Genomic DNA, 18,916 nt, shown 5'->3' on the forward strand with positions numbered 1-18,916 from the left:
CCACAAGGAGCATATTGGCACACAAAGTAGTTTTGTTCAGTGCCAAGAATTACTGTGTCAATGTGTGTTTTTTAATTTTAAAAAATGTTGTTTGCTTTTTACAATTTTTTTTACAATGGTGAGGGCCTTGCAGCTCCCACAACAATAAAGTGTTACAAAAGCTATGCCAAAACCAAACACGCATTGACAAAACCAAAAGGCTAACCACCAAGTTGGATCAGTTGGCTTTGCAAGTTTTTGCTTATTTTCATGTTTCCCGTAATCTTGTTGAAAATGGTTACACCGATTTTCCATTTTGAATATTTTTTGAAAATACTACCATGCACCACATTTTACTAAATGGTGCTTCAAAGAAATAGCACTCAAAATGTCACAGTAATTTAGCAAAACATTTTTTCCTACTTGCATTTTTTTCTGAACATTGAATTCTGAAAGCAAACTCATCAATCTTGCTTAAAAGCTTCTGCAAACATTTGAATCTAATCAAAGAGCATTCTGAGGTGCCTCATACTGATAAACATTTCAAACGTGTGTCTACAATTTTTTTTACTGGAACCACTATCAGTAGTACAGTGACCTTACAATGTTTATGTACAGTGCTCACCCTGATAATAAAGGCTTTCCATTAATAAACTAGAGATACAAGTTCAAACAACATTAACATATGGCCACAACATTAACATATGGGCTAAAGTGCAGAGTTTCCTTCCCTGTAAACTTGGAGGCAAAGGGCTTTGCTGTTGGGGGTTGGACCATGGGCCCACTTGTCCCAGGTACAAAATAATAATGAAAGCTTGTTGTCCTTGACCCCAATGTGTCCTGGGTTTCGGGCTATAGGAATGCCACACCCTTGTGTGCTACATCTTCCATAGCAATCTCACACTGTTTAATTTCTGGGCGAATTTATCCTGTGCACATTTATCCATCACACTGAACGCAGCATAGATCCTTTTTTCTTTTTAACGTTCAGATTTGCTGCACAGCAGCCATACAACATTACTTTAAGATCATTAACACCCCAGAAAGTACAGCTATTTGGCTTTGGTGCGCTGAACAGCTGCGTGGCTGTTTTGAAAAAACGCCACAAAGAGGACAGCATTAAACGCGTCATAGCACTTTTAGCCATGGTGGGCTGCGCATAGGCTGCTGTACAACATGGCCAAAAAAATTGAGAAAGACAATACATCTCGCCTTTCTGCGTTGCCAATGCTTGTAGGTAGCAATAGCGGTTTGAATGTACGAATAACTGTTCCATTACAGTTAGCAGCTGGGGCGCACTTCCCAACCATCACGCGCCCCACGACGTGAGCTCAGGGAAGCGCGAGCCGGCTGATACTGCTTCTTCGATCTGTGCTCGATTCACCCCGAGCCAGGGAAACCAGAAGCTCTGCGGGTAGAGGCGGGGCTACGTTCGGCTCTCTGTGAGAACCAATAGCGTCTAAAGAGCCCCGGAAAGTGCCAACTAAAGCCACTTATTAAGGCACGTGAAATTATTATGGCTCTGACTGTTTCCGGGGCGATAGGACATAACTTCCGGGCACTTGGACAGCCTTTTCCGGGGCGGGATATTTCTCTCCCACTAATCACAGACGTAAATGGGACAGTACTGACACCACAGTAACACCCCTTGGCACGTCGATCACATTAAACTAGTTTTCCAAAATTCCAATATCTGCTGGTGCTTGCGTTTGAAGTCGATGTTGAGGTGACACGTAGACCCAGTCGCTAGTTTTAATATCTCCTTTTGGAAGGCGGCTTAGTTCACGTTCGTCGATCCTCGGGCCTGCTTCGGGAGGGGAGACATTTATGTCGTCGCTTCTGCAGCATGGACAAGGACTTGCTAAAGCAGTCGCTGAACCTGCACGGGCCCACGTTGTACTCCCTGCTCAAGTGCGAGCAGTATGAACAGCTGGACTTCAAGAACCTACTGGGCGAAGTGTCTAAGTGCCATGTCTACAGGTATGTAAACAGGAGCGCGGCTGTAAGCTAATGGTACACCCCTCCGCCTTTTTTAATCTCCATTGCAGTGCTTTAAATAGAAATATAGAAGCGCAGGGCTCACTAGTTAGAGTGTCTTTTTCCTTTTTAAGAAGTGTTGGTACTTTCCCATTAAATGTAGTGTTGGGTAGTGCAGGTACTTGGTACCGGTGAGTACCTGCCAATTCAAAGCACAGGTTTCTAGTCTAACGGAGGTCGACATTGCTTGGGTTTGGAGAGGGCCTATTGGGCGAGCATTTTTGGATTGAGGTACAATGTTTAAAGCGGGCTAATCTACTGATGTCTAACAGAGGCATCCTATTTGTCTGGAGGATGAAGATGAGTCAAAAGATGCCCACATCCTCCCAAGTGAGGGAAAAGCTGGGTTGTATGTAAGTAAGTAATGGACGGCTAATTGCAGTCTATAGAAACTAGAGTATGGCGGGTTGCTGCAGCACCTAACCGTTATGATGGAGAGCCAGAGTGTGGCTTACAGGTGAGAAACGTTTTAGTACAGACCACAGATTAGACGCACCTTAGTACAACATGTGAGCAATCCGAGGTAGCCATTGTGCAACCTCGGGGCACCAGCCGTGGGGCAGCCTACAGATGGCACAAACCTTTTTTTCTTTTAAAGAAATTGCTTCACGGGGGTGTGAAATGCTTGTTAGTGTGCGCCACATTGAGTGGCTGCTGTGAATTTGCCAACGTGGAAAATCAAAATGGGTTCCTGTGACAAGTCTCTGGTGAAAGTTGAAATTGGTGGATTACAGTACCTGTCCCGAAATGCACAGATGTGTTAGAGTTCCTCTGAAGCATTTTGAGAACGGGCCCTTCCAGTAAATATGTGCACAAATGGACTACATATACATTTTAGAGTGTAGGTTATGAAGAGGCACTCATTTATCAAGCAAGACTGATCACTCCTTTTGGTCTTTGTGCTTAAGCGTCCCCATAGGATACAGTGAGAAGACCGCTGTTTTGGGAGAAATTTACAAAATAAGTAACCTCCGTATTGTGGCGAATCCACAGAAATGACAGCAACCAACGCACTATAATGTACAGCAGCCCCTTGTGTACGTCCTGGGAAAGGCGTTGGTAAAGACATCAGAATAGTTTACCACTTGAGTGAGAACATACCGTTATTGGTTACTAGTAGACCTGATAAAGCTCTTTATTGAAGACTGAGGAGCGTTGGCTGTTAAGATCGTCATATATTTTTGATTGATACGATTCAATAAAAATTTGATTGGACAACTCGTCCTTGAAAGTATCTTTGGATGATCAACTGGACTATCCTAGATGAACTTGCAAGACACTTATTGTTTATGCTTCTCCAGTCAACTTTGCTCATGAATCATAGGGATGAAGATAACCAGTCCTGGGAAGTGGACACTAAGCGTGATCAGTATAGAAGCTCTTTGGAAAGTGTAGGAAATTAGGCCATAAGTTTTCCAATTACCAGTCGATGCAGGAGACAGAGCAGCAGTGCTTCTGTCTCTCTCTTTCTCCCTCGCATATCTTATGGCATCAGGGATCTTGAACAAGCTACATGCTGTTAGTACCTAACACAGTGATTTTTAAATCTCTTATCTTTGTGCATAAAGTAATTCATCGGGTTGGTCTGCTATACCTTCAATAAAAATAGTGCGCTATCAGCCGGCCAGGCTAATGCGCACAGTCAACTCCAACCTCTTTGGTCATCCCCAAGTTCAGACGCTCTTTTAGGCAAATCCTGTTCAATCTGCATTCTTATTGAAAAATTTCCCCCGCTCTTCATTGCATCGAAGTGCTTGTATGCTTTCGGAAACATCTAAAGACCTGGCAAAGCACTGTTTAATTGAAGTCACCTTAAGTTTGCCGTTATCCGCGCCATGAATCCTTTCATGCAATAGTTGGTATTTAATAAATAAATAACGTAATTTAGGATGTCAGGGTTTATAATCCACAAAATAATTGAGGTCAGACAATATTTAATCAGGCAGTATTTCCCTAAAATGTCATACCAGATAGATATTACAGACATTTCAGAACAGTATGGGTACACAGTTTCAAACTTTGCAATTTTTGTATTCACATTAAAAATGTATTTTGATCCTGCTACCGATTATGAAAATCCGGTCATTAGCTAATAAGCAGCCGTTTGTGTTAGTATATTTATTTATTTTACCATTGGACTTCACCATAAGAGAGCACGAATCCACCTGCATGTTAACAACATTCCCAAATGACTAAGGAACGTTTGTTGGTGACTACAATAAAAAAATTCTAAAATGTGTGTTTGCAAAACATTATGTGCTTCACATTTAGTGTTCCATATTTATTGCAAATAACTGAAACCAAAACATTTTTTTAGTAGAAGCAAAAGTCCAAAGGATTATAGGGGAGTTTACGGTTGACTATTAACGGTTCAAATGCTGCAACCATGTATCTAACATAATTAATACTGTACCGGCTAATGTACATGAAATGGAATTTGCAAGTTACTTTGTGGGGTTGAGGGGAGGTAAAATAAGGATACATGATCTTCAGCCTCTTTCCTTTGTTGGTCACACATCTTCAAGTCTTCTTAGAGCGTGGTGGCGATGATTTATCCTTTACATCAGTGGTTCCCAACCTTTTAACTTCTGTGGAACCCCATTTTATCATTACTCGAACCTGGGGACCCCCACTGAATCATAATTCAAATCCGGGGACACCCCACTGAGTCATTACTGAAAGCTGAGGACCAATCTGTTAAAATTATTTCATTTTCTAAGCAGTGTGGGCCCCCTGCTGATGCTTCGCGGACGCCCAGAGGTCCCTGGACCACAAGTTTGGGAACCACTGCTTTACATGATTAGAAGATAAAGAGATTACATAGAGTGTGACATGTTAATATGTAATTAGATACGGTTGGGTTTGGTACGTGCTTGCAAAAATAAAAAAATATATTGTCTGAATGTGAATTCGTGGTTCAGTATCATATTCGTGTGTCTACAGTGCATAGTAAAATATTTGCTCTTCTGCTGCCTCCCTTGTTACTTCATTCCCTACTGACCAAACTTATATGGTCAGCACCTACAGCACGCTGTGGCTTAGACCGGTCATATATTAGTGTTTTAAGAAAGATTTGGCCATCAAAATGGCTACATTTTTATTTATTATAGCATGTCGCAGCCTTCTTTCTCTCAGTGCCACTATTTTACCCTGTCCCGGTGGAATAAACATAGCACCAAAAGTAAGAAAATCCGTTCCTGGGAGCATATGAGTAGAGAATCTTACAGAAGGTCGGTACAAATGTAATGCCAGAGTATTAGCAGTTTTTGAATTAAAGTAAGGGTTATGAGCGAACCTTGGAGGTGGGGAGAATTGAGTGGGACTTAACTCCTGCAAATGTCATTGGTCGAGTACAATGTCTCTACAGGTGCACAAATGGCGTGTACACATGTATCAAATTTTGTAGTGGAGCAGTTGGTATAGTTCCAACTGGAATGTCTTCATTAGTGTGGTGGGGGAGAGAGGGGGTAAATGGCTGATTTTGTTTGCTACTGATTTTTAGAGTATAATAGGACACATCTCCTTTGTTGTTGAAATAATTTTGTTAATTTTGTAAAATGAATTCCTTTACAATATTAAACTAACATTCTCTACTGGAGATGTACCCATCGTTAATCCATGAAGGCCAAACGAAATGCTTGTCCTGTGGTTTTATAAAAAGGTTGTGCCACTGAGTTTGTTTCCAAATTGTGTTTCCATAACTATAATTTATTCTTAAATATATTCTTCATGCAAAACAGTGGTGTCTGCATGATCAAAATTCTGTCACCACAAGTTAGGAAGTTATGTACATGAAAATGGTTTGACAGGAGGGACAGGCAAGCAGCGGGGCGAGATCCACTGGCACTTGTTAAGTGGGGTTCTGTGTGAAGGAGGAGGTGAGCTCAGGGTTCTATCTGCACTCTATTGTATATGTTTTGAAGGGAAGTAGGTGGAAGTGTGGTTATGCTGGGCATGGGTGAGGAACCTCTTAGAATAGGGCAGGAGGCTAATCCAGGCCACACCTACCAGCCAGGCTGGACCTTGAGCACCACCTGAGAGCTCCTCGTTGAACTGGTATGTCTCACCTCCTGAAACCAGTTATCCCAATGGAAGTAGTAACCTCAGCCCTCTTTTCCTGCTAATCCCTTTTTTATTTGAATTCCCTTTCATATTTGTGGTATTCAGTTTTAGTCTTCCGCCTCAATCTATAGCAGGTTTAGCCTTCTTTACATTATCTAAGACTCAAAAACACGTTTTTATACCCATCTGACGGTTGCCATGTCTGAAGAAGACTACTCTTCTTCTTCCTTGAGAGGCTAGTGATAGTGAAAAGAGACATTTTGAAATCGCAGCTAAGCATACACCACGTAGATTGCGGGAATGAGCTGGTAAAGTGAAGGGTCAGATTGACCGTGTTCAGGTACGTTTTCCCGATGAGGGGGATAGGCCAGACAGACCTCTTTGTGATTTTTCTAACATTTGTTCCTCCGTGCTATTTAGATCAGACGTATTTGGGCCAATGCCTCTGGAACATGTTGAAGGAACAAGCCTGCGGCATTTTCCAGAGGCTGTGAACATCCATGGAAATAGGTCGGTAGTGGGCCTAATGTTTCTTCATACTCTCCATGTTCTGTAATTGGTGTAGTGCATCTTTTTCTCAGAACCTAAGGTACCAGTTTTCATTGGCGGAGGATGATAGTGAAGAAGGTCAGGGCAGTAAATTCACTTGTATGTCTCAGATTACTTGATTACTCTCCCTCCACTTGAAACTTAAATGTAATTTCACTTATCTTTGTCATCTTATAATTTCTACAGCATCTCTTATATATCTGCGAAGCATCATATATTGATGATTTTTTTTATTACATAAATATGTCTTGCTGGAGACTATGGGTATTAGTTGTGTTTGCTGAAAGTAGTCCTCTTTTACCGCCCCCCTCCCCTCCAGAATTACTGAAGTCCCACCAAAGCTCAAGTGTGGGTGAAAGGAGACGTGACATTGCTCCAAATTCAGATGTACTCCTCAAGTCACCTTAAATTATACATTCCCAAAAATAAATACTCTCCCGTGCTCCTTTCCTACATCCACTATCTGTGATGTTCGTGTCGCTATATTTCCTGCCTGTTGGTGGCAGCACGTCTATTGATGTTGACACTGATTTAATGGATCCTTTTGTATTAAGAGCTAGAGGTTTATTTTATTTTAATACTTTTAATAATAGGAAAAGCCACATATTGAACTTTACTATGCAATGGACATTGATTTCCCTTTTCTTCTTCAAGCCACAAACAACACTGGTCAAAACATTTAGTGGGTGGTTTACATTCTCAACCCTTTATACCTTTACATATTATGACCAACTTGTATTTACTTTTGTGAAGAATGAAGCCAGCTGCCCCAAACTCAATAACTGGAGGTCGCTGACTGGGTCCAGTACTCTCGTGCAATCACTTTACGAAATCTGCTCTCCGGACTCCATCTGATTTTAATTGATGGATTCACTTTATATTAAAAGTCCTAATGTTGTCATCCAAGAGTAATGTTCCCTTAATGCTTAGTGTATGTTTGTTACTAATTTACAAAAATTGCACCAACAAGAACTTGGCAGTCCAGCTACCGTTCAAAGGCAAACAAATGCCAAATTCTCACACATACAATTTCTCTTGATTGCAGGGTACGGGTATTGCAACACACTCTGTATTGTATTTCAAAGACATTTGGGCAGCCTGCAGGAACTGTGACAGTCGCTGCTTCACAGTGTGACAGGCGTTCTTTTGATGAGATGATGTGATGTCAAGTAAGGGATTAGTAAAGTGTACTTTAACTTCTAATGTGTTTATGCATCTGGTGAGGTTTCATGCATAAAAAGCTATGTTTGCAAGATGTCAGACCCCTTTTGTTCGTCTATAGTACATATGTGAGCTACCTGGCTCTGATTTGTCATGGTCCTTGGCTTCTCACACTGGATCAGGTACTTGACTGTCTGGGTAGAGAGGGCAAGCAGTTACAGGCTTCTCTGGGAGGTAGGGTGGGCCAGCACATACTCAGATCTCCACCATCAGCCAAATAACACAATAATGCCCAATCTGTGCTTGTCTTCTTGAAAAAGAAAGTTTTTTTATTTACACAGTAGTATTCAATACTGAAGAAACTTAGGAATACAAGGTGATATCCCTGATCACAACCTGCATGTCCGCACTACACCCCTCCACTCCTATCCTTGCTTTTCCCACATTGGTGACGCTAAACTAGAATTGTCCCCCAGCAAGCTTTGGTAGCAGCATGAATAAGGCTCAGATGCATATTACATTTCTCCATAAGTCAAAGATGCACCCATTTCACTGTTCACAAAAAGAGCCTTTAGGCTTTCTGATCACCTCAGTGCATTCGTAGTGTCTCAGTCTGATCATAGGCCAGGACCTGCGGTAACCTGAGCAACTGCCTGTAACAGTGATTGGGGACAGACAAGTCCAGCATTGACCTAGAAACTTCCCTTTGTACAGTAGAACCTGCACCTCTACCACATGGCAGTGATTAGGAAGAACTGATCAGCAGGCTCTTGCTAGCAAAGTATTCATGGTATTTCTAAAGATAGTCCTGTCTCCATGCTCCTCACTTCAGCATGTGGATATCTGCCTTCCAGCAATCCCAGTATGGGGAAGCTGTCCTTATTCTCTTTCTTGTGCCGCACTAAATGAGGGGCATCCAAAGTGGATCCCATTTTCTTCAGTGGTCATACTCCTACACAGGGAATCCTACTACCACATATATAATACTTCTATATTATGTTCACACTGAACATACACCCAACATCTCCGCACAAGATGCTGGGTTTCACATAACAGTGGAACTTCACACATAAATGGGCAGTTAGGCCACACTCTTAGTAACCGAGATAAAAGGGTCTGGTCTTCGGTTTGTCAAGAGACACAGTAAGCCGCCACCACAGCTTTATATGCTAAACCCAGTACAAAGAAAGTAGTGCTCTGCCTGCTATGAAGTCATGCTTGGTGTTCACCTCTAGGTCACAGTACAAGTCCCGAACCGTGGATGGTCAAGGCCGACCTAAGCCTCTGCAGAAAAGTTAGATTAGAGTGACGCCACAGTAAAAAAAAAAAAAAAAAAAAGTTGGGATACGTTGTATGTGTACGTCGGGAGCAGCAAAGACTACATTCCCAGGTTTACTTGTGACAGGAGGCCGCATCCTGCTTTCCTCTCATGCAGGGAGGCGCATAAAGGTAGTCCTGGCACCTGGGCCCTGGGCAGCAAGGATTACATTCCCCAGGTGTACTCGTGGCAGAAGGCTGCATCCCCTTTGTGCCCGAGGTGGATAAAGCTATTCTCTGCACCCCACTACGCAGGACGCTGCCAGGGGCAGTAACGACTACCAGGTGTACTCATGGCAGGAGGCTGCAGCCTGCATTCCTCTCAACCCGGAGGCGCATAAAGCCATTCTCTGCACCCTTCATGGGACGTGCCCTAGCCAAGACCAGGCCCATCTGTGCCCATCCGCTGCTGGGCGCAGCTGGGCTGCCCCAAGACATTGATTTACTTGATTGTGTGCTGAGAGTTTGAGGTTTTTTCTGCTCTCTTACTTGTGGTAACTACATTGTGGATAAGCAGAAAGTGACTGGGGGCTCCTCTGTACCAAGTAAGTCCATAAGCATATATATGATATTAGAACGCGCTATAGGGGTACTTGACAACCTCACCACCCTCGGCCTCAGACAACTGATCACCGACAAGCAACTCACCACAACACTTGCATGCAACCTCAACTCCTGGATCACCCCAGTGTGCAGACACCCTAGCCCCCCATCCGTTCAACATCGGCCAGGCACACCCCAAAGAAAGCCAGCCAGTTTTCAACGGAACTCCAAGAATCCAAGTGCACCTGCAGGTGCCAAGCAAAGAAATGGATAGCCAACCAAACCAGCGAAGTCCTCGCCTACTTCAGAGCTGCCATCCACCACCGAAGCATAAAGAATGTGAAATAAACACATTCTGGGAATGCATCAACTCTTCCACACACAATATGAAGGAACTTTTCATGGTTATCAACAACTTCACCAATCCCCCTCCGGAGCCACCAGCATCCCCCCGTCACAAGTCCTCTGTGCCAGACTCAGCAACTTCTTCCACCGCAAAATCAAGGATATTGACAACATCTCCCTTCAGAAGAACCAGCCCAGGATCGGAACCTACGCCAGATCCACCCAAGCCATCCACAGCTGGTCCACTCTCACCACTGAGGAAACAGAAGGCATCATGAACAGTACTCACTCTGGAACTCCCACAGACCCCTGCCCCCACCACATCTACATCAGAGCCATCACATCCATCGCCCTGAGCTTCACATCATGATGAACTGCTCCATCAACACAGCCACTTTCCCCGCAGACTGGAAATACGCCTGGGTAAGCCCTCTCCTGATGAAACCCTTGGTCGACCCATCTGAGCTAAAGGATTTCTGACCCATCTCGCTGCTACCATACCCGACCAACTCACAGCTGCTGCGATTCATCAAGGAAAACAACTCACTGGACGCCTCTCAGTGTGGGTTCCACAGCAACCATAGCACGGAGACAGCTCTTCTTTCAGCCACCAATGATATCCGTACACTCCTAGATCGGGACAACACCGCAACACTCGTACAACACGACCTCTCAGCAGCCTTTCACATGGTCTCCCACATCACCTTATGCGCCAAACTCCAAGACGCAGGAATCCGCGGAAAAGCCCTGCCATGGATCCACTCCTTCATCTCTGGAAGAACATAGAGAATCAAGCTCCCACCCTACACATCCAAACCTACAGAAGTCAGCTGCGTATTTCCTCAGGGATCCTCCCTTAGCCCAACACTCTTCAACATGTAAGTGGCCCGACTTGCAGCCATCATCAGAGGCCACGGTATGAACATCGTGTCTTATGCTGATGACACACAACTCATCATATCCCTCAGTGAAGACCTGTACGTGGCCAAGAGGAACTTCCACACAGGAAGGGAAGCAGTCACAGCCTGGATGAGAGAGAGCTGCATCAAGCTCAACTCAGATAAGACCAAGCTCATCGTCTTCAGAAACTTCCCCTCAGCCTTGAACGACTCCTGATGGCACACATCTCTCAACTCTCCAACTGACCACGCCCGCAACCTAGGAATCATCCTTGAAGCCATCCTATCAATAACCAGACAGGTAAACACGGTCACCTCCTCCTGCTGGCACACCCGCTGCCAACTGCAAAAGATTTTCAAATGGATCCCAGTAGTCTGCCGTAGGACAGTCACCCATGCCCTAGTCACAAGCAAGCTCGACTACGGCAATGCACTCTATGCCGACTCCACAACAAAAAACATCTGAAAGCAGCAACTCATCCAAAACGCCCCAGACTCGTCCTGAACTCCCCCCCCCCCCCCCCCCCGGCCAGGAACAAATCTCTCAGCACCTGAGGACCCTCCACTTGCTCCCAGTGGAGAAATGAATAATCTTCAGGCTACTCACCAACACCTACAAAGCCATTCACAACATCGGACCAGCCAGCCTAAATCACCGCATCTCCTTCCACAACCCCGCCTGACACCCTTCGCTCTGCCCAGCTGCCACTGGCTACCATCTCAAGCATACGCAAAACCACCACTGGAGGAAGGGCCTTCAGCTACCTCGTAGCGAAGAACTGGAGCAACCTACCCATGCACCTCAGACAAAGCACATCGCTCCCCATCTTCAGGAAGAACCACAAGACGTGGCTTTTGGGATGAGGCTCTGTCCGTGTTTTCCCCACTCCACAGCACCTTGACCCTCACGGGTGAGTAGTTGCTCTCTACAAAAACTGATTGATTGCTGAGGTAGTGGCAACTGAGTTTGACTTGGCAGAAAGGAGATTATCCTTGGGTGGGGTAGACATTGTGGATACTTTGGGGGATGTTACAAATGTTTTAAATGATCCTTATAGGGGGAACCAGTCAGATGGGAACAATCTTAAAGGTCCCAACACCCTTGCAAGGTACTTTGCCTGCTACTTCTGATTTTAGTAGTTTTTCTTAGCCGTCAGAGTGGGTGGAGACCGAACTATCCACTATTGATCTTGCTTCTAAGCTGAAAAAAAGAGGTCCTCGCGGGGGAGGCCTGGTTTACAGCTGTACACACATAAGCATAAAAATCGAGATATTATTCATGCAAATACTGCGGGCTCTGGTTGGGAGGTTACTTTTAAGTGGCTAGAGTAAGCTTTAGCAGCTCAACTGGAACCCATAAGATTGAGGCTGGAGAAAATTGAGTCTCGTTTAGGGTTTTGTATAAGTTACATTGTCCCTCACATACTGAGGAGGACCCACACAAAGTAAATTAAACTCTTTTGCAACTGGAGTTGGGGTTAAGCAGGTTGATACTCAGCAGATAGATAGGCATGGGGCTGCACTGTGTTCTGGATATTCGGTTGATCAGTCATTGTTCATGCCATATTTAGGTGAACTGTCTCAGAAGGCAGAGTGCTCCGTTAGTGCTATCAGTGGGGCAGTAGGTGTGGGTCAAAAAAAATTACCTGGGCTCTACTATGCCCAAGTTTCAGTCCTAGCACCAGCAGCACGTTCTGGGGCCATCATCAATTGCTTCAGAAAGTGATAAAAAAAGAGAGTAAATTAAAGTATATTAACAATACATTATTATTTAATAGTACACACTTTCAAAATGAAAATACTTTAAATATCTTTTTTTCTAATTTTCAATGCCACCTTAAAGCCAGAAATCCCTGAGCTCCATCAATTCATTCTGGTGGGTAGACTTGGTCTCCAGCTTTTAGGCTTCATCTCCCCCTGGCCTCTACTCCCTTAGTGGCTGTTCTGGTGAACGTTCCTCCCTTGCCATCAGGGGTGGTAGAATCCACTTTTAACTCATATGGAGAGCCATCCATTGGTGTTTTTCTAAGAGGGGGGCTATCCATTTTGGATGTGATAAGATCATTCTGGTCCGACGGATGGATTGGCTGGGTTTTGAAAAGAAGAAGCATTGTGTTGGTGACTGTATTTCAGGAAATCAGAAATTGCTAGACAATTGATTTTTCAGAACGTGGCAGAGAAGGGTTGAGGGACTGGTGTCCAAGTGCTTTCCTTGGGTTTTTTTCTATCCACCTGCTCAGGAAGACAAGTCAGGGGGTCACAGGTTTATGTGCCCCCATAATAGAGCAATAGTCGCCTCACACAATAAGGACATTGTGCCGCCACTGGAATTGAGAAATAGATATCAACCCTTGGGGGTTCTGGATAGTAGTGATTGACTTCCATCTAGATGTGCCGCGGACGTATTTACGGAAGTTTGCCCCTGGAGTAGGGTCAGTTCACGGTGGGTTCAGATTGACGATTGTAGTGTAGTAGGTTATGGTTGTGTCAAGACGGAGCAGAAATTCAATCAAAGCAGTTTGATGCAAATAATTGGTGGAACACACCCGGTCTTAATAATAAAAAAAAAAAAGATGATGCAAGTTGGTTACATTTTATTTGTGCATATCAGATAGTAACCTACGGGAAACCTAGGATGTATCCAACTCATTTTTTATAGATGAGTTTTCCTCCTTTTTTTTTTTTTTTTTTCTTCCCGCCTTCCTATTCAATCATGGTAAAGCACGTGGGGGTTACTTACTCATGTTTCTATAAACATCCGATACACCCCTAGTCTAATTGATTCAGACTCTGAGAATTTGCTAATGGTAGAGTTGGACTTTAAAACAGCCTCTAGTCTCAAAGTTATTAATTTTTTATAATTCTTTTCTGCAGACACACTAAAATGAGCACCTCCAATGGTTTGAAGAAATTTCTTGAATTGTATCGAGAAGAGCACTATGGACCATATGCTGTGATTGTTCTTGGGGATTTTAATGTGCATAAATGTCAGTTGGGATATGTTAACGAGGCCTATTGTGTTCAATTGACCCTTTTTAAGGATTGTGGAATTGATACCATGGAGAGCGTAATTCTCCCTGAAGTTTGGGTTTCGTATTTTCAGAGTTTGTATGATCACCCTGGGGAGGAGACCCAGTTTTTGGACCAGGCCGATCGGCTTGTGACTTAGGGCCAGATGTAGCAAGCAGTTTTGCCCATTCTGTGTCTATGGGGAAAATGTGTTCGTACATATGGCCCTTATTTACTTGGGCTGCGTGAAGAGGCGGTATTTGCTGCAATTATAACAATGCCCAAAGGGAAGGCCACTGGCCCTGATGTGGTGCCAGCTTATCTGTTTAAAGTAGTGCCTCAGATTTGGGCTAAAACTTTCAACTCCTGTTGGTATTGTGGATTGTAGCCAAGGGATTCTGCAAACCTGGTCTAAAGCCATTATCGTTCCCATTTTTCAGAGGTGGTCAGGATCGGATCCAAAATGTTATTGTCCCAGCATCCTCATAGCTACGACCATTAAGGTCATAAGTAAAGTTATTCTATCCAGGTCAGTGGATAGAACAGGTTAACTATGTGATCTCTGGTCTTCAATATGGATTCAGGCCCAGTAAGGGCACTTTGGACAAATGATGGAACTTACAACTGATTGTGGGGAAATATACAGTGACAAAGAAGGGTTCATTGTACTCTTTTGGTTTTGTCAATCGTGTCTTATTCTGACATGGCTTTTGTAACACTTTATTGTTGGAAGAGCTGCCAGGCCCTCACCATTGTAACAAACACTGGCAAAAAGAAAACAAAGTTTTTGGTCTCAAAAAGCACACATTGCCACCAGTTGCATAACAAAGACAGCACAGCACTTGCCCTGAGTGAATCTGGAGGGAGGGGCCCTCCATGTCCTTTGCAGGGGGGGCCATTCCAGTTTTGTTAGGCCACTGATTGCCACAGGTTTTTTTTGGCACTGAACAAAAGTACTTTGTGGGCCAATATGCTCCTAGTAGAAGAGCAGAAATGCGATCACTCACAGTAAAGGCAGCCGATAGATAGAGAGAGACATAGAAGTGTAATAAAAATAAAATGTCTATGTTCATGCCAGACCTAATTAGGGATCCAATTCTTAAAGAAAGTCACAAAAGTGCACCCATGGTATATGCCTTCAATTCAAAAGAATTTACGGAAGTAGACCAGGAAATCATACTTCTAGAAAATATTTGTGAAGTGTATTTTAGCACAAGCAAATATGCATGTGTAGATTTGCTCATGTGAAAATCTATTGTGCGTTTACAAGTTCACTCTCCCTCCAACCACTTTTTTCCAAACTTTGGAAGAACTTTTACTTCTGCCCTGTCAAGAGTAATTTTCCAATCTTTCTCATTATGGGAAAGGATTAGAGAAGAGCTGTAGAAAATCCTTAAAACATTCAAGTTAGTAGGTTTGCAGACTCAAAGCCATTCCAGCCCTGGAACTATTGCTTACTGCTTCCTCCAGCCCCAGTATGTAGATCTACCGAAAGGTAGTAAAATAAGGAAATTTGTATAGTAGGGGTTGAAATTTCAAATATTCAAGCCATAGTATAGTAGTAACCCTGACATAATCCGAGAAGCTATTATCAGAGCTCTTACATAATGAGATTGCTGCATAATTTGTCACTGCACTACCCAGCACCAAAGGGACTAGTAGATTATTTTTACAGGACAAGTAGATTTAAGAAGCAATCTGTCCCATGGACAAGTAGATATTTTATTAAATTCCACACCCCTGGGCACCTATGGACCTTACCTCCGCATTGGATCATGTAAATAGAGCTTAATTGGGGAGGATGCTAATAGATGTCGGAATGGAGAGAAATCTAGTGTTTCTCTTCTCTGATCTGCACCAGGGTCTTGCCGCTAACATAAGATATGAACAGGAAGGGCACTTATCGGAATCTGTGAGTTTTTATAGGTGGCGAGACAAGGCTGTATCCTGGCCCCTTATTAGGTCGAGCACGCAAGCGCTTTGACCTGTTCTAAGTATTGTGGGCTTTTAACCACGCCCACCGCATGCCCATCACTTTTACTCATTTTGTAGGCTTGCCTTTCGAAAATCCTCTATCATCAGTGGTAAACGTTTTACGTGTGTCCATCCTTGGGGCGGTTTTGTTACCACCCTGCAGACTGCCCCTGTTACATGGATGATTGCTGATACGTTTGACTGCGAGCAAACTTCTTTTTCTTTTTGTGTGTCTCCTTCGTGCTCATGCTTGAGGTGGCCATGTCTCTTTGAATCGGCTTGCTTCCGTCAACTGTTTTTTACTTTTCAATTTATGTGGCAAGAAAAGTCCAGTTAGGAATTTACAATGCTAATAGCTCTAACTCGAGCAAATGCGATACCCATTGCATTGCAAATGCTTGTTTATTTATTTAATACATTAATAAGTTGGAATATGACTTGAGTGTAGCTTGTAAAGACATCCCAAGGGTTGGTTCACATTTAGTACCTGCCCTTCTTTATACGGACGACACAGTATTAATTGATAGGACAGCAAAAGGTGTGCAACAGCTGGTCGACTTGTTTGTGGTATTTACGAGCAATCTTGATTTGGGTACTAATTACTCTAAGTCTCACACTATGGTTGTTGGAACTAGGAAACCCCAGAAAAAGTCTATTTGCGTGTGTTGGGGGGGGTCAAGGGACTGGTTTGGGGTTCTGACTTTTTAATACCTGGGTGTTTTCTTTGATGAAAAAGGTTAATTGGGTCCACAATTAAGGGTGAAAAGGAATGTCTTTTCACTAGCGACACCGGCAACACTAGATTTTGCCCAGAAATTGGGTGCGAAACAGATTCTGGCCCCTGTTAAGGTTTATCAGGGCAAATGTGTCCCAGTTGCGACTTACAGTAGTGACCTTTTTTTTTTTTTTTTTTTAAATATGAAGGAAATTCAGACAGTGGAGAATACTTTTTTAAGGGAATTATTGATGGTTCCACAGTCTGTACCAACATATATCATATATATATATATATGAGGACCTGAGGCTTGGGTATATTTCTGATCAACCAGCCCTCGTTCCCTCCTTAGATGGATTAGGGTGCAGTATAATCCAGTGCTTGACCTTAACAGGGCCATTATAAAGGACTTTTTAACACTAGATAAAGTCCTGCATATCTCTTGGTTTAAATATAGAAAGGAAGTTACTCAGAAATCAGGGTGCCCTGAGTTATTTGAGAATCTGCACGTTATAACAAAGAGGGATCTGATTTGGACAAGGCAGCATTTTATTCTTTTGTTTAAGACTGAAAGGGAGATGCGAGAACTTATTAAACCCACTGTTAGCTCTTATATTATGATAATATCCGCACTCCCTGATGGAGCCCTATTTGGTTACTGTTACGTCGTCGCAGCATCACTCACTATTGACGGGTTTTAGATGTAATCTTTTACATTAGTCGCTTGCGGTTCCTGAGGGTAAGCACAAGATTGAAGAGAGAGGTCCTTGCCCCTGTGATGACTTTTCCCCACAAGACATGGTTAATTTGGTCTTCTTTTGTGAATATTACAGAGTAGTGCGGTGTAAGTACGTTTTTCCCTTTGCTCAGGGATCATTTATTTGTACAGGCTAAACCTGTACTGATGTATTTACAAATGTTAACTAGCCCTTGTATCTGTTTTAATGTTGCAAGCTTCCTGATAGGGGCCAGTAGGATTAGTAAGTCTTTGCCCAGATCAAAATATTGGGCCCTTGTTATGGGAGTTGAAATGATTTTTCATCCCTGTTTTTAATGTCTTTTTTAACTTTATTCTTAATATGTATTTTTATCTGTTTTTATCTATCTAATTCTATATTATATTGTTATTTACGCTTTTTTACTTCTTGATTGTGTGCTTTTATGATTTTTAGTAGTTGAATAAAGTTTTTTGACTCACTGAAGTCTGGATTCCAGATACACATTTAGTTCAGACACCCAGGACTGTAGTACATGCCCTACACAGAGAACACAAGGCAATTCTCTGTCTTAATATTAAGTTGCACGTTTTTTCGTGGAAGTTTGCAGAAAAACCAGTATGCGAAACTGTGTGGCTAAAATTTTTAAAAAAAAGCCACTATTTACTACGTTTTTTTCACAAAGTGAGCAAAAGCATAGTCCTGCAAAAAAGTAATTGCATGTTCATAGCGCTTAGATCTTCATTCGGTTGCTTCAGTGTGCTGAACAGGAGGGAAACCAGAAAAGTGACATGAAAAGGAAGATGGCTTTTGGTTTAGGCACAGGAAGATTAAAGTGTTTTGCCTTAAATCCCGCAATATGCATTCATATGCCAGAGATGGGATATAAAAATTTCGAGTTTACGCGTCAAGAACTTTCAATTCTATTAAGGACACAGAGATGAGGATTATGCTTTCTCTTTCTTTTACTGTTCCAAACGGCAGCCAATCAGATAACGGTAAACAAAAACACTTCAATACCCATGATACCCAGAGTATAGTCACATGGTCCAATAACATCTCAGGACTTAGACCCATAAAAGCCATGACCTTGACAGTCACTTCCTCTTTCTGTGAAACAGTCAGATAATAACCAAACACGAAAGGAAACAAAACTCGTTACAGAGTAACAGTCAAGGGAAAAACCCATCTGGAGTTCAACAACACGGTCTTGGCTCCAAAAGCGACCAGAAGAAACTACAACTTCAACCAGGTCCTCTGGAAACAGGAAGTTCGAGAACTAGTCTTCCTTCAGCACAAGAGATGAAAAATCAAAAAATCAGAGTCCTCTGATCCGCTCCTAAAGAAGATAAAGAATTGCAGTAATATCTTTGTTGGAGAAAACATCCACTCAAAATCACTATATTGTCATTATACTATAGGGCGGGGAAAAACATACATATCACCATCTCCATTGAATGATATCATTTATATTAAACAAAACTCCATTGTTGCATACTAGAATAAGGGTGGGATAATCCTCGCCTCCGTGTCCTTAATAGAATTGAGAATTCTTGACGCGTAAGCTAGAATTTTCTTATTCTATGTCACTGACCTTTAACATCTTGTCT

General features: G+C 42.9%; 1 protein-coding gene across 1 annotated transcript in view; it reads left to right on the plus strand.

Annotated features, from left to right (window-relative positions):
• Window positions 1–1,581: 1,581 nt before the first annotated feature.
• The window catches only part of TTC14 (tetratricopeptide repeat domain 14), a 70,283-nt gene continuing 52,948 nt past the window's right edge, over window positions 1,582–18,916 (plus strand). The window contains exon 1 of the mRNA XM_069213091.1: window positions 1,582–1,959. Coding sequence (XP_069069192.1) covers window positions 1,826–1,959 — 134 coding nt within the window. The 5' untranslated portion in view covers window positions 1,582–1,825. The remainder of the gene's footprint in view (window positions 1,960–18,916) is intronic.

The sequence above is a fragment of the Pleurodeles waltl genome, chromosome 11 (genome assembly GCF_031143425.1).
Source record: "Pleurodeles waltl isolate 20211129_DDA chromosome 11, aPleWal1.hap1.20221129, whole genome shotgun sequence".
NCBI classification, from domain to species: Eukaryota; Metazoa; Chordata; class Amphibia; order Caudata; family Salamandridae; genus Pleurodeles; species Pleurodeles waltl.